The sequence below is a fragment of the Symsagittifera roscoffensis genome, chromosome 10 (assembly GCF_963678635.1).
Source record: "Symsagittifera roscoffensis chromosome 10, txSymRosc1.1, whole genome shotgun sequence".
In the NCBI taxonomy this organism is placed as follows: Eukaryota; Metazoa; Xenacoelomorpha; order Acoela; family Convolutidae; genus Symsagittifera; species Symsagittifera roscoffensis.
In genome coordinates, this window is record NC_087071.1 from 25398546 (window position 1) to 25414161 (window position 15616).

Below are 15616 nucleotides of genomic sequence, written 5' to 3' on the forward strand. Positions count from 1 at the left end.
ATGTTCCAAGGATTTTGACTGGAATACATGATGAAGGGACTCATGACTGTAACCTCGGTTACTATGATACTTTTGACCATCTGATTACCTATAAAGAAAAATGCAACCCAACGAGATTTACTTAGCGCGAGAGTAGTAGGTGGCGTAATATATTTGGCAATTTTGGAAGAAGAAAAAACGTTTAATTACTTTATACAAAAGTCGTTGCATTAATTTTGTAACAGTAAAATTAATTTTCCATTTTACCTTTAATTAATTCAGATAAATTTTTTTCTTAATATTTTATTTGCAAGCTAGAATTTTTGTCTTCTAAATAAAACAAATTTCTATTTATTTGCGAGTTTGTATGAATTTCAGATTCAGTCTGTTACGAAGGTGTGCCCAACCCAACCATCATTTCTTTTCTTCTCTTATCTCGCTCTTCAAACGGCAAACTAATTAAACATCGTTGATTTGACAGCTACAACTTGCTGCAACTAACAAATATCAAATTGAAATTATAATTCTATCTTTCTCGTGACTTTTCTACAAATTTTGACGTTAAAACAAGTGTCATAGAAATATTTTGAACTGATACTTCTTACATTGAAATATTTTGCAAATTTCTTGACTTGTCAGACTCAAAAATGTCATTAGGAAAAGAAGCATTTGTTACCTTGGCGACGAACGATCGCTATGCTTATGGAGCTATGGTATTGGGACAATCTCTGAAGAGGAGCCACACCACACGCGACCTTGTCATTGTGATCACCCCATCAGTGTCTGCTCTTACCCGCGGGTTACTAGCCAGAGTTTTTAACCGCATTGTGCAGGTTGACCCAGTGGATTCACATGATGCCACGCATCTCGCACTCATGGCCAGACCAGAGTTGGGAATGACCTTCACTAAGATGCACTGCTGGAACCTTCTAGAATATTCCAAGTGTGTGTTTCTTGATGCAGACACTTTGGGTTAGTCTCTTTATCCTTCGGATAAGCAAAGGTATTGCAATCGGGTTCTAGACTTTTTCCCCGTAAACAACTTTGTTCACAGAATATTGAAAAATAGAAATGGTAAATGTAAGTTCACTTCGAATTGAATTCAAATTTCTCGGCGTCTCCGGCATTTTTTTGGTCTGGAGTTAACGAATGAGTCTGGGACGGCAAAAGTCCTAGGTTCGAAACTGACAGGTTATGTTTTTTTTTCAAACGGGAAATAGTCCGTTTCAAAAGAAAAAGATGTCGACGTATTATTGTCTGCTTTTGTTTTGTCGGCTTAGTTGCCATATTGTAGAATTGTTTTTTTTTTGGTTTTTGTTACATTATAATTGCTTTTAGTGTTCTGATTTACCTCTGCTAATTAAAATTTTACTAACCTTGACTTCGTATATTTTCTTTCTGTTTGTTTCTTTTTCGCTTAAAAACTTTATTCTGCCCAAATAGTTTCGGCCTATTTTTTTATCAACTTAGTGACCTAATTTGGTGTCGTTTCATCGGAAACATATTTTTAATGCTCACCCCTGGATCGCACAAAATACTAAAAATCTTAATAGAAATTATAGAAAGTTTTTCGTGACAACAGTTTTTTCGGCTGGATAGGTTGTGGCCCATTTTATATCGGCTTATGGCCTCATATTGCATTCTTTCGGCGAGCGAAAAAAGTTAAAGTGTGCGTGTCTGTGGTTTGAGGGTGAGGACACTTAATAACTTCTTGTTAGTATTAATTTCCTCGGCTTTTTTTAATTTACCCTTTTTTGGGCTTAATAGGTTTCGGCCTATATTATTTTTAATTAGTGGCCCCATATTGTTTCATTTAGCGAGCAAATAAAGTGTTTTGAGCGTGAGGAGACCTATTAACTTTTCATGAGTCTATAGTCTTGTCAATTTTTTTTCGGCTTAAACGGTTTCTGACAAGGTATTTTCGGCTTCGTTATCGCTGAATACATTATCTTCCGATGCTTATTTATCTTGCGATAAGCAAGGGTATTGCAATCGGGTGCTAGAAGTATTTTTGCCGTAAACAAGTTTGTCCACAGGACTCACTTCTGGTTTCGTTCACCTCTTCGTCCTCTTTGCAAATCCTACTCGTCTCGGTTGCAAATTTTAAGCTTTGTTGAGCTTGTTATGTTAAATATTCTTCCTTTTCAAAGTTTGCTTTTTATGTTGGTTGTGATTTTTTCCACTCGATTTGTTTACAATTGCGATCAGCTTAGTGTGTTATTACGAACCTACTTTTTTCTAACCTAACTCGCTAAATAATGTTCATTAAAAGTGTTAACTTACTTTGAAATTTCTCTGTAGCATTGGAAATAAAAAACAAAATTACAAAAGAGGCACTTCCGTTTAGTTACGGTAAGTGCACAAGCTGGATAGGGCCATAACAGCATTATAAAAATGCATATATATATATATATATATCAGCAAACTGTATCATTAAATGCATCGTCTTAACGTTAATTTATCTTAGTCGTCCTTCCTCTACAATAGCGCTAACGGAGTTGTCGATAAATTTAACTGTGGGCAGCGATCTGCACGCCCTTATACAAACTATAGAGCTCCTCAGGAGCGCGAAGCTTATTTTAGTTCTCATGTAGTTTATCGATTCTGGGTAGCTTTCTTATCTTTTTTTCACTTAGTTTTTTGGCTAATCGCTGCATCGTCCGCGATGCTGTTGGAGCAGCGCCACCGTTGCATGCGAAAATTAGCGGGCAGAAGCTACTCTGCTCTACTTTTAAAGTTCTTTGCTGATATTTGGAGTTCTTCAGCGTTTCGTGATATTTGTATGCAGTTTTAGCGGGCAGAAGGAATGTATCTCACGGAACTGGGGGTTCAATGTGTCTTTACCGACTAGGTTAGGTATTAGTTGTTCTTTGATAATGTTTTCACATGTTTCTTAGTTTTCCATACTGTTAAGCGTTGTCCTGGTGAGAAATGAAAGCTTTTCTTGAACTTTAGCAGGCATAAACGTTTTGGGGGAGGTTTTAGCTATTTATGTTAGTTTTTTCAAAATTTCGATTTGCTAATTCGTTTAAAACTCGAGGAACTTTTTACATTCAGACTCTCTTCCTGTAACAAAACCAAGCACTCGGTCGCCTGCTTTTATAGTAATTCCAGAATTTTTTCTCAGCTTCACCGAGATTTTCATCTTTGACAATGTGTTGGAATTTGGATGCTTCAACATGGTAGCCAAAAAGTTACCTAGTGATACAATTTTATCGAGGACGGTTCGTAGATTGCTCTATTTACCGGCTGCGTTTCCGTCGTCTGCTTACCATTTCTGGGTTACGTTGTCTACTGATAATTTTTTGAGGGGTATTATGGCTAGACCGTACATGGCCCTTGCTAGCGGATCCCCCTGGGTTGTCCCTTCTTGGGAGTAGTCGTTTTTTTTTCTGTTAACGAACAGCTTAGAAGGATTGTAGTTCGAGTTTTTAACCGCTGTTAAACGAGATGGGCAGGTATTTTTGATGTTTTGCAATGCCAGCTTCCGATTTGAAGAGTTGAAAGCGTTTTCGGCATCTATCAGTAAAACATCATCGCTGGAGGTTTTGCTGTATTGATTTCTTAGCATGTGGATTGCATATTCAATGCCACATTTTTGTCCTAGATAGAGTTGGTAGTTTGAACCGAGCGACATAAGTTAGTTTTTTAGGCATTTGGTTATTGTTCGTCTTATTAGCCTACGCATGACTTCTATGCCTTTGGGTTTAACTCCTGGATTCTTATCTAAGGGTATTAATCTACATGCGTTATATGGTTCCGTTAGTTCTGAATTTAGTTCTTCAGTAGCCAGTTTTTTTGGCAATTTCAGCTATTGTTTTTGAAATCTCAATTGATTGTTGCCCGAAGTGTGTTAAAATGCGCCTCCATTAATTTGGATCAAGGCCAGACGTTCCATGAGATCCATGCGTTCTCATGGCTGCTTTCTTGATATGTTGACCGTTTATCTGATCAAATATCGATGGATGGAAAGGAGTTATTTCATTTGAGACGGGTGTAATATAGTTCTTTTCGACTTTTTGTAATTTATTATTATTTTTTTCGGCTTAATATGTTTCGGCCAATTTTATATCGATACAGTGTCTGCATATTGTTTCATTTGACGCGTGAAGAAAGTGTGTGTGTGTTTGTTTGTTTGTTTGTTTGTTTGAGGTTGTGGGGGACTAGTAAGCTTTTCATTTTCACTGCTCATCGTTATATGGTGCAATTAGAAAGGTTTCGAATTTACAAAATTGGATAAAATCATTTCGTTTTTAAATTTCACTGAGTCCACGCCATTTCCGTAGCATGTTTGTACGTTTAGGTAGTGCAGATTTTTTTCGATATGTCGAAAGTTTATTTTTGCAGGTTTCAAGTTCATTTTTGTGTTTTTGGGAGCCAGTTCTTCAAAATGTGGATGACTTGTTCGAGCGACCGGAACTGTCGGCCGCTCCGGATGTGGGATGGCCAGATTGCTTCAACAGCGGAGTGTTTGTGTTTGAACCGAGTGCACGCACATTTGGAGAACTCCTAGATCTAGCTGTGACTAAAGGCAGCTTCGACGGGGCAGATCAGGGCTTGCTCAACCAGTATTTCAGCTCCTGGGCTACATCTGATGCGAAGTGAGAAGAAATGCATTTTCCTACTCGCTAAGTTTTAAATAGCCTTCATTCAAAGCAAATTAGCAAAAATTTACCGCAAATTGAATTCATTAGAATGAGCATGAAGACCTATATTGGAACATTTTTTCATGCAAAAGCTTGTTTTGATCTTAACAAAACTCACCCCCTTTCAATTTCCAAAAACTCATTTTCGACTTCTCTTTTTAGTGATAGCTCAAAACAATCTTCGATAGCTAGTAGAAAGTTAATTAAATTTTTAGCTTATATACATAGTCATCAAAACAAATAGGAATCGGTTTCAAAACCAAGACCAACTTGGTTGAACTTCAATGCTAGACAACCCGTCGAGCTGTAGTCTGAGCTTGTTCGTGATTGTTTACATTTCTATTAATAACGTTATAAATACCACAACCTTATTTCTCTTGTCTTCAGGTTTTTATCAACCAATTCAAACTATCAAAACAACTTGAATTGTTTGAAAACTTCATCACTTGATAGTGTGCTTCGAAAAACTTTTCGCCTACAAAAACAACATAATAAATCAGAAAAACTTGAATTCAGACATCTAAAATGAGATTCAAAAGGTCATTGTACATGTAAACGCTTGTCAAACAATAATCAGTGGGCAAACAACATCATAACAAAGCAATTTGAACAGTTTCAAAGTTGAGTCACTTAATAGCTTGCTTGAATTTTTTGTTTTTAAACAAATGGATCTGTCAAACCAACTCTTATTTCAAAGTGTAACCGCTTGAAAGTATTTCATGAGCAAAGCTTTTTGGAAGGGTAATTCTTGAATAGTTTTCAAACAGTTTTGCAATTTTTTTCAAGCTCTCGTATCAATGTGAATTAATTACCCTTGCGATGAGCAAGGGTGTTGCAAGCGGGTACTAGACGTTTTCCCGTAACATAACTTTGTGGTTTCCCTAAATTCCCCCCCCCCCCTAAAATAACAAATGCTGGTTTTTTAGAGCTGCCTTTACCGTTTTAATTATAAAGTGCTCTTGAATTTGTTTGAAAATCGAAAGTTGAGATTTGTTCCAAAAACAATTTTTTTTTTTCTGTTTTGCGTTCATTGACGTTTTTCCAACTGTAGGTGGGCTATGTTTTTAAATGTTTATGTACAAGCTCTACAGACAATGAAAGTTAAGTACTTTATATTCTGCTCTCTGTCGAGTTGATGTTTAAAGTTATAAATATAACAAGGATTACCGGTGGCTGTGCAAGTCGCACAGCATGTTCCGACCATAATCTTGAAATACATAAAACGCTTTTTAACGTTTTTTTTCTTCAAATCAGTGTTGTTTTTGCGAGTCATGTGATAAAGGACCATGTGATAAAATTTAGGCATATTCGACAGTCATAGTAAAATGGGCAAAATTTCTACTCAACTAAATTTTTATGGCCTATTTTTCTATAAAGCCTGCTCGCTTGGTTTACCAGCTAAAAATTAGACTCTAAACTCAAAAACTTGTAATTGGTTTTTCTCCACACTAGGACGACTTTTTAAAAGTTATAAAATATTGTTCAAATCACGGGCTTCAAAATTTTTTGTGGAACACCTGATTTTGCGTGGAAAACAAAAAGAAAAAAATTAAAACGCCCGAATACAAAGGTCCTCCCCATTTTCAATGGTCTTATAGTACGGTTCCTCTCAGTTTCAAATTGGGATAAATTGAATCAAAGTTGGCACTAAATATTTTTCACTGCAAATCAAAAGTAAATGGGCTGATCCCGTTTTCGTAGAGTTTGTCTGAATTAACAAGCAAGCGGTTCAAATGATTGAAAATGGTTTATGATTCAAGAGAGGAGATTAGAGCTTATCTTAGAGAGAGGAGCTGAGCCTTGCTTCAGGTTAACTGTTCCGATGACGTCACTGAAAGTGACTGGAAAGAACTATGACGTAGGTTTTTCTTTCGCCCAATTTCAGGAACCTCAAGGAAACTTTTTTAGGATATCAAGTAAAGAATCATTTTTAGACGCCCGATCAGTCATGATGCGGATTCAAGTACAAAATTCATAACGGTTGACTCGGTGGGGAGAAAAATTAGTCTAAATTTTTCCGTTTTTTCAGACCTACACTTACAAATGAACGAGAGAGATGAACATTCTAGCTTATTCGAAAGCCTTTTCAATGTATTTCAGCTATAATCTCCAGGTTATTTTGTTAAAGATGTCCTTTCTGCAAGCAAAACTGAAAAAATAAAGAAAAAAAAACAAACTAAAAAAACTCGTTTTTTCACTGGGGTCGGAACATTCTCTGCTTCAAGTTTTGTGAATCAGAAATTGTATAGGTAGAACTAGTTTCATTTCATATCTCTTTCTCTCTCCCCTCTCTCTCTCTCTCTATCCTACTTGCTTGATGTGATTGGTTTGTGCGTTGACTACAATTGTTGCTTCTAGTCGTCGTCTGTCGTTCCTGTACAACATGGCTGCCTCCACCACCTACTCCTATCTGCCGGCCTTCCTCCACTACGCTCAGATGGGGGCGGGGGTGAAAATAGTGCACTTTCTGGGGAGTGCGGTGAAGCCATGGGACCACAGCTACAACAGCCTCACAGACGAAGTTTCTCTGCACCACTCAGTCGACCCACACACAGCCGCACATACAAGTCAGTCAGAGCAGCATATACACATTATGTGCACATTTATCCTATCCATTATATTATATAGATACTTTATACGTTCAATATAAGTCAAAGTGAAAATTTTAAACTCGTCAAAAAATGCATGTGAACATTTGTGAATTAATCACGGTAAAATGAAGTTGCAGCTCTTTTGTTTTAAATCGGAAAATGAAAGAATATTCAGGTTCTTGTATTTTTCTCTACAACTGATTTAACGCATTTTGACACATGGTTTAACGCATTAAGTTAACATTTTGACACGTGGTTGATCCATCTTTTTTGACAAGCAGAGCGTAGTGTCATATTGTGAAGCTCACTTTTTTCTAATCCAAGCCGCAAATAAGACTACATTTATTAAGTCACACTTTTGCAACAATAACTTTAAATCTGATTCACTTTTGCTGCTTAGTATTAAATTTTTATATCTGATTTATTTGTGGCTAATGTTTGAATATTGTCAAGCGTACATGGCGCAGATGCTAGGAAGTGTGACTCTTAATCTCTAAGTCGTGGTTTCGATTCGGGAACATTGCAGATTTTTATCAAGTTTTACCATTTCTTTCCTTTCAATTTTTGACTTTTTACTTTTTTTTTGTGTTTCCGGAGTTGAAGCTCTGCCTCTGTGTTAAAACATTTGGCTTGGCTGCATGAAGTATTTTTTTTATAAAGGTCTTTTTGGGCAGTGAGTAATAGTCATTTCACAAGGACTGATTTCAAAGACTGACTCTTATGACAGATTGGCTAAATGACCCCTGCAGATTATTTTTTTGAAATTTTCATGTGGCTAATTGTCTTGATTAGTCTAGTTTTTATTGCGATTAGCAGAGGTGTTGCAACCGGTTGCTATAAAAAGTTTGTTCACAGAATAAGCATGTGAGAAGGTTGCGTGTTTCAACTACCTTCATAATTTCAATGACGCAGAATGTATTTACATTCTTTTGCCGCTGAGTTAGCGCGCATGCATGTGAAGGCAAAGATTAGGAGTTCTATTCCGGGCGGGGGTGCTCTTCTCCACTGCCCCGCCTTTAAATTTTCTGCTTTTAGAGATGTCTTGTCTATTATTATGGCTAAACTCGTAATGTTACGAAGCAAAGTATGAAGACCAAATCTTTTCCCAATTGTTACGAGAATTGACGTTGTGAAGACTTTTGTATAGGTCTGGTGATTGTTTTTTTTAATTTTTTTCTAGGAAAAAGTTTTAAAATGCACGAATAACTACAGATGTGCATTCATGCATATTAATGCATTTATGAATGCACTTAGCTATATATGCACTTCTTGACCTCAATCGATATTCATCTACTGAAAGTTACGTAAATAGCACTCCAAATACGAACGTGGAAATGGCGCGAAAAAACGTTAAAAAATTTCTAGTTTCGAAAGAGGAATTTAATTTTCAGATTTCCAGCGGAATATAAACTTTACCTATTTATCCAGTTTGCGCAAGTTGGGCTAATTTTATCAAAAAAGTGCCAATCTTAAGTTGTTAAATTACTTGCGTTTATTACTCTTTTCCAACTGTCAGTCTATAAATTACTTGCGTTTATTACTCTTTTCCAACTGTCAGTTGGCAATGTTTACTTTGTTAACCATGCCAAGATTCATTGTGTAGTGTAATTGTACGATAATTTTTTTTAGAAAATTAAATCGCAAATATTGGTGCCACTTTGGGGCACCTTTACGGTTTTTTGATAGCATGTGCTTTGACATTCGAATAGTAATAAGTTAACACAGTTGATGCATTTTTCATTCATCAAACAAACCAAAAGATGCTATTTTTCAAAGTTTTTATATAGCGAGATGTAAGTAAAATAATCTATATCTAGCTCCGTATATAACTCAATATATCTGCCTTTTTTTGAAATGCTTAATTTATACATATTTTGGCCTTATGGTTCTATTTACATTCAAAGTTAGTGTGGATGTGTAGTATTTGAAATTAAATGGTGAGGGTAAGTCGGAAAAAGTCTTGGCGTGAACCTTAATCTAACTAGTAAATTTTGTACTTTATTACACATGCGATCTAGTGTGTGTGGTGTTATATGACGAACTTTTTTCTAACCCAAATAGCAACTAAAAGTGCCCAATTAGTGACACTTTGCTGCATAGCATTAATAATTTAATAGCATGTCCTATCGGCTTTTTTGGTGACTTTTCTTAGTTAAAGTTCAACTGACCATGGTGCAGAAACGAGTACGTGAGACTCGTAATATCAAGGTCGGTTGTTTGAACCCGGATTTTTGGCCTTTTCTTTCCTTATTTCATTTTTTTGCTATTTAAAGAGCTACTTAATGCCGTTCATTCGCTTGTTTGCGAAGTGCAGCTCCACCTCTGCGTAAAGTCCGTTTTTTTGGACAATCGTGTACCGTTGTAATTTTTGCTCGACGACAATTTTAACGATGGAAGATGTATTTTTAGGAATTTTCTCTCAGGTTGAATTTCATTCGAGACAAACTAATGAATAGTTAAAAAATGAACTTCTTACAAATAGCTATTTCGTCCATTTAAAAAACTTTTCCCTCAGATTTTTTCAGTGAACTTCGCATGCTATGTCAACCATGAGTCAGAATTTCGACCTTGTTGCTGAAATAGTAGCAAGGAAAACGACAGAACGTGAGTAAGTTTCGTTCATTTGTCATGACGAAAACAAAAAAGCGCAACGTTTTTTGTCCCGTGACTATAAAGTTATATGTTGATATGAGTTTTCAGGCCGCCTTTAGGTATAAATATTGGTTTTGATTGCAACATTTTTCAGAAATAATTTTCAGAACAGGGTGACGAGCGGCAGCATTTAAAAAATTAACATTGCGTTTTCTGAGGCATATGCGTATTTTCTTAATTTTAAGCGCTCTTAGAGTTATCAAGAGTCTTAATTAAACATCTATTTGCAGAAATAGGTTCTAGTATAATGATAAATACAAATAGTACTGGCGTTTTTTTGTTTGTTTATCTATCAACTGATTGCTATTTTCTTATAACTGTCCTGATATTTCAAAGTGATTTCAATAACCTATGCAGACTGGGCTTAATTGTCAATGAGCGTACTGAAGACACATATTTAGTTTGTGAATATTATATTTTTTTACAGGAAAAAAGGGGGGTTCATGCTCAAGTTTGATTTTTCGCGGTTTGACTTCGATTTTTTTAAAAATTTTTCTTAGTTCAGTTCTATTTGAGGTTCAAAAAAAACATGAATTGCTTCTAGTTGTGAATGTGGGTTTTATTTTTTAGATTTCCCAGCCAAAAGGAAAAAAATTACCCATTGTTTGAGTTTTCTCAAATTGGCTCAATTTTACAAAAAAAAGTGTCGATCAAAAACTGTTCTTGAAATTTGAAAAGGTTTAAGGCATACAATTTTTTCTTTGGAATTCGAAAGTTGAAGTTTGAACAAGGTGAAGTCGAAGAACAAGGTTGCAGTTATGTTTTGGATACTGTGCTGTGTTTATTTGTTGTGTAATTTTGCAGTGCCCTATCTTAAACAATGGTGGCGAGTATACAAACAGGACATCGAGCCACTGGTCAAGGAACACCTGGTAGATGATGATGCCCACTCCTCCCAAAGTGTCCTCTCTCTCCCGTCAGTAGTGGGTGCAGCGCCTGGAAACTACTCGGCACGGGCGGCTTCTGCAGGTAGTGGGCCTGCCGATAGTTCAGACCCCAGTCCCCCGGACGCATGGGACCACGGACGGGTTGATTACACTGGAAGAGATAGGTTAGTGTTGTTTTATAGTGTGATCAAGTGTCATCAGGTGGTTTGATCACATAGGTTTGTCGTTGTACATTAAATTTTGGCAAAGACATCAATTTCTGACAAGTTTAGGTTGTCTTTTACAGATATGAAGCACATGTGGTCAATTTTTCAGCTTTTTAATCAGCGTTTCTGAAATTTTTAACACTTGTGATCAGCTTAGTGTATTATTACGAACTTCTTTTCTTTTCCTAACCTCAGTGACATATGAAAATGCTCATTCAAAGTGTTCACTTGTTTGGAAATTTCACTGTAGCATTGGAAATTGCATAGCATCTGTTCTCTACTTCATTTGTGGCTAGTGTTTGGTGCCTAGTAAGCTTCCGTGCCTGAGTGGTAATTGTGTGTCTCTTAATCTCTAGTTCGCAAGTTCGAATCTCAATAGCCAAATTTTTTGTTAATTCGAAGATTGTTTCTATTTTTTCTTATTGCCTTTTTATAGAGCTGTTTTTTGTCGTTTTCTCGGAATTGTTTGCAAAGCAAAGCTTTTCCTCTGTGTTGAATTTGATAATTGCAATATATGAAGAAACAGACAAAGAAAAAGAAATGAATCGGAAGAGTAAATTCATCCGGGGGTATATATACATGACAACAGCATTATTAATCAGTGAAGCACCCTTGGAAAGGGTAGAAAACAAGAGCAGCTGATCAGCTCGTCTGGTCTTAAACTTGAAATATTAAATGTAAAATAATATGCAGAAATAGAATGCTTAAAAACAGTAGATTATTTTCAGTAAATCGGGCAAAACTGATAATGTTAAAATCGCTTTAGTATTGAAAACGAACTAGTTGAAGAAAAACCATTCGTTAAGTATCTCGGAATTGTAATTGATCGAACTCTAACTATAATTACATTTGCGATCCTTAGTATGAACTTACTTTTTTTCTAATCTAACTCGCAAATAAAAGTGTTCATTGAAAGTGAAAAGTGTTCACTTATTTGGTTGCACTTTTGTCATAATCACGATCCAGGATTGGAAATTTCATAGCATTTGTGCTCTGCTTTGCTTGTGGCTAGTGTTTGTAATGTATTAAGCGTGTGTGGCTGAGTGAGAAGAATAATCTATAGGTTGCAGTAGGTCGCAGATCGAATCTGAGGCCTAGCCAAATTTTTCTTAATTGCAGGTTTATTTCTACTTTTTCTTATTGCTCTTTATAGAGCTGATTTTTGTCGTGTTCTCGCTAGTGTTTGAGAAGGGAAGCTTTGCCTCTGTGTAAAGAATTAAATTGCATTCTAAGAAAAAGGCATATTATTAAATTTTTGCAATCCATGAAAAGAGCATCATTAAAAATGAGATTGCCCCTAATGAATGCACTCTTTATGAGCCATTTGAACTATTCGCTGTTTTATTCAATGAAATATTAAACCCTTAAATTAACGCTGAAAAAAAGTTGGGCAGTAAAAATTTGTTGCAACCGTTTCAAATAAGATAAGTATTCCGAATCTCAGTCTCAAATTTGTTTTTCGCGGTTCGACTTATGATTTCTTTTTAAGTGCAGTTCATTTCTTTAGTTGAAAGGAAGGCAAACTCCACTATCGAACAGCGAAAGTGTGAAAGCCTCGAAAAACGTGATCGTCTTCTAGTTTTGAAAGTGGAATTGAGTTTTCAGATTTTCCAGCGGAAAAAAAATTACCTATTGATCGAGTGTTCTCAAATTGGGTTAAGTTAATCAAAAAAGTGTCAAAAATATTTTTTCTTGAAATTCAAAGAGCCTTAAGGGCCTCTATTTTTCTTTAAAAATTATGTTGCTTTTTCGAAAAATAAGTCAATATATTTTTATCTGTTAACTTGCGTTTATTGACTTTTTTCGTTTTCTCTTGGCTGTGTTTGTCGTTTTCTCGCAAGTGTTTGCGAAGCACAGCTTCGCCTCTGTGTTTTCATCTTGTTGTTATAACTTATAAAACAATATACGATGGATTTTAAAAGTGTTTTATGAGGAGCACGATTTATTTCCACTTGTAGGCAGAGGACTGACTCACTTTAGCTTTTGCTTAACTTTTCAATGTATTCTCTGTGAAAACGATCTATTAATCAATTTTTTGAGCACTGCTGATGTCACAGAACAAGAATCTTTGATAATAAGATAATATATAAAATCATGTCCTGATGGATTCGGCTCTTTTCAACTCCCCCGCCCCACTTTTCAAATTCCATTTCAAAAGCCATTTTAACATTAGCATAATGCAATAAAAATTGGCATGGTGAACAAATGAACAATTGTGAACACATTTGTGATTCATGCTTTACTACGTAACATCACGCGTATAGCCATAATCGCACGTAAAATTGAAAGGTGGGTGAAGTGGAAAAGAGCCAAGGATTCTTTTTTTTGGTAAAGCTTCAATAAATAGGGACGATTCTATCGAGGTGAATTTACTTATGCTACTTGGTTCGAAATGCTTTTTATTACAGATTCGATAATATCCAGAAGCATCTTGATGAGATGATGCTAAAAGGAGCCGAAAAGTAGAAAAACGACGTAAAACAGACCAATCAGAGTTCATCATTAAATCTTGGTTGAAAGCTTCCTTTTGCAGAATTTTGGCAGTTAATCCGTTTCTTTGGGATGAGGAAGACTGAAACTTAATCAGAATGTTTATTAATGGTGAAAATAAACTTTTGTGGGATTTAATTAAATTATTGAGGGGTTTCTTGAAAATTGAATGGAGGCGGATTTGAAAGGGGAAATTGTTGGAAGCCATCAAACGTCGCGTCCCTGAGCTTTGCTTTAGGCGACTCAATGTGTCGGCTAATATTGTCGTATACAGTAACAGAGGTGTTTTAAATGACTTAAAATTAAAAAATTGCGCTGAATAAATACTTTTGAGAATCCGCTTCTCAGCGCTATCATTCTGAATCCGCCCCTGGTTTTGAAAACCGAAACCCTTTTCTTGATCTATTTGCTTGAAGTTAGATACAATTGTAGTTTTGCACATTAAATTTGTTTTCCGGTGTCAAATATGAACTGTAATTTCATCCAAATTTCAGCATCACAAATCATATAAATATATATATTGAAATGAAACATTGATGCTGAAACTCTTGTGGTTGTTTCTCTCATGCTGAACCTAATTAACCTTGATGTTGAATTTTATCTTTTGTAATCAATTTCACTATTTTTGCAGAACTAATATATTAATTGTCTATGAGGAATTTCAAACTAACTGTCACATTGAATGAAGGCTGGTCACCTCGGATTATTGAAAGTTTAAATATTTCAAATGGCGTTTTATAAGCTTCAGATTGAGAAATGTTCTGCTTGCTCGAATAGGTTAGCTTGAGTTACTCGTGAAGTGCTACCGTACTGAACAAAATTTAGTTAGAACTTAATTGAAAAAATACTATTAAATTTCAATGAAAGAAGTGAAGACACTTATTTAGGTCGCGTTTTTTTATATTCATTTGCTAATCAATTACAATAGCAAATTGTAATTTATATGACGTCAGTCCCGAGATTTATATGACGTCAGTGCCGAGATGAAAGAAATGGGAGGAGAATAATTGTAAATTATTTTTTATTAAACGTTTTCGCCGCTTGCTGTTATTTTCAGATGGTGGAGCGGGACTGCTCATTAAGCCTCGTAGCAAGGTTGTGGGTGATTTGCCCCAGGTAGCTTGACTGGCATCCAGGTTACTTGATATGGTATACAACAAGGCTTAAGACGGTCTTCGGCATTTAAAAGACGGCAGTGCTGTTTTCATCTTCCTTGTGAAAATTAGTTGACGACAACTGACTTCATCTTTTTGGCCCACTAGCCGGTGTTGTTTTTCTATATTGCATCACGAAAGATTGCTTAGTTTGCATGCCATCGTTTCCGTGCAGAACAAAAGGAGCTGGCTAAATAAAGGAAGAATGATGATGATGATGTGCAACAACTTGTCCAATTACTGCCGCACAAGAGAATGGTAGAAACGTGGCGGGTACTGATTTTCATCCCACATTTGCATTTCTTTGGACAGCCATTCATCAACCCGGATACGTCTCTAATGTCTTTCGTATTGTAGGAGAGGCAAAGATCGGAACAAACACTTGTATGTTGCTCTCTGTTGGCAAGTTGCCTACAGGGTACCATTCTTAAGTTCTTTTGACATATCAAGGAACGCTATAAGGTTGTTGCTTAACTTCTCGATAGTGAGCTCTTAGAAATTTGGAAACTTGGAGCTAATCCCAAGTTCCTGTTGTTGCTTAGAAATTTGGAATTAGCTCGTTGCGTGGACTATTTAGAAGCTTAATCTCAGAAGGTTGTTCTGTGTCTGCAACTGCTGTATTTCAAAGTGTCTGAAGGCAACTAGCAAATCGTGCTTCGTCCAAAAGTGTTCGAACAGCGGTAATGGTAGAATGAAATCGTGATTCTGCAAACGACTCGCTATGGCCTCCCGAGTTTACCTGATCCCTTGGCCACAAATGACCTAAGGTCAGGTAGAGCCTACGAGGAGCAAAGCCCTACTGAGTCAACCTGACCTGGAATCTCCCTTCCAACCTTACTACCTTCGAGGGGCATGGACCTGAGTTGAAGGGGGATAGCGATGCTCACCTAAGCCTAGTGTTGATGAGACCTTTTCTTGGCTTGTTTATTTTGGCAATGCCTCCTGTCCATAGACCTGCACTATTGAATGAGACGGCGCAGGTAGTTTTGATTGCGAATGATGAGGCGATCC

General features: G+C 36.3%; 1 protein-coding gene across 1 annotated transcript; it reads left to right on the plus strand.

Moving 5' to 3' along the window:
* The first annotated feature begins 361 nt into the window (after positions 1-361).
* Positions 362-14183, plus strand: LOC134855112 (glycogenin-1-like). The gene is made up of 5 exons (XM_063871512.1): positions 362-951; positions 4361-4580; positions 6984-7192; positions 10673-10919; positions 13370-14183. Exons 1-5 carry the CDS (start codon positions 627-629, stop codon positions 13425-13427), a joined length of 1059 nt encoding a protein of 352 aa, XP_063727582.1. The 5' UTR covers positions 362-626; the 3' UTR covers positions 13428-14183.
* The last annotated feature ends 1433 nt before the right edge of the window (positions 14184-15616 follow it).

Coding starts and splice junctions, on each gene's coding strand:
- LOC134855112 (XM_063871512.1), top strand. CDS start 627: ATGTCATTAGGAAAAGAAGCATTTGTTACCTTGGCGACGAACGATCGC. Junction 952..4,360: donor TCTTGATGCAGACACTTTGG/GTTAGTCTCTTT, acceptor TTTGGGAGCCAG/TTCTTCAAAATGTGGATGAC. Junction 7,193..10,672: donor ACACACAGCCGCACATACAA/GTCAGTCAGAGC, acceptor GTAATTTTGCAG/TGCCCTATCTTAAACAATGG.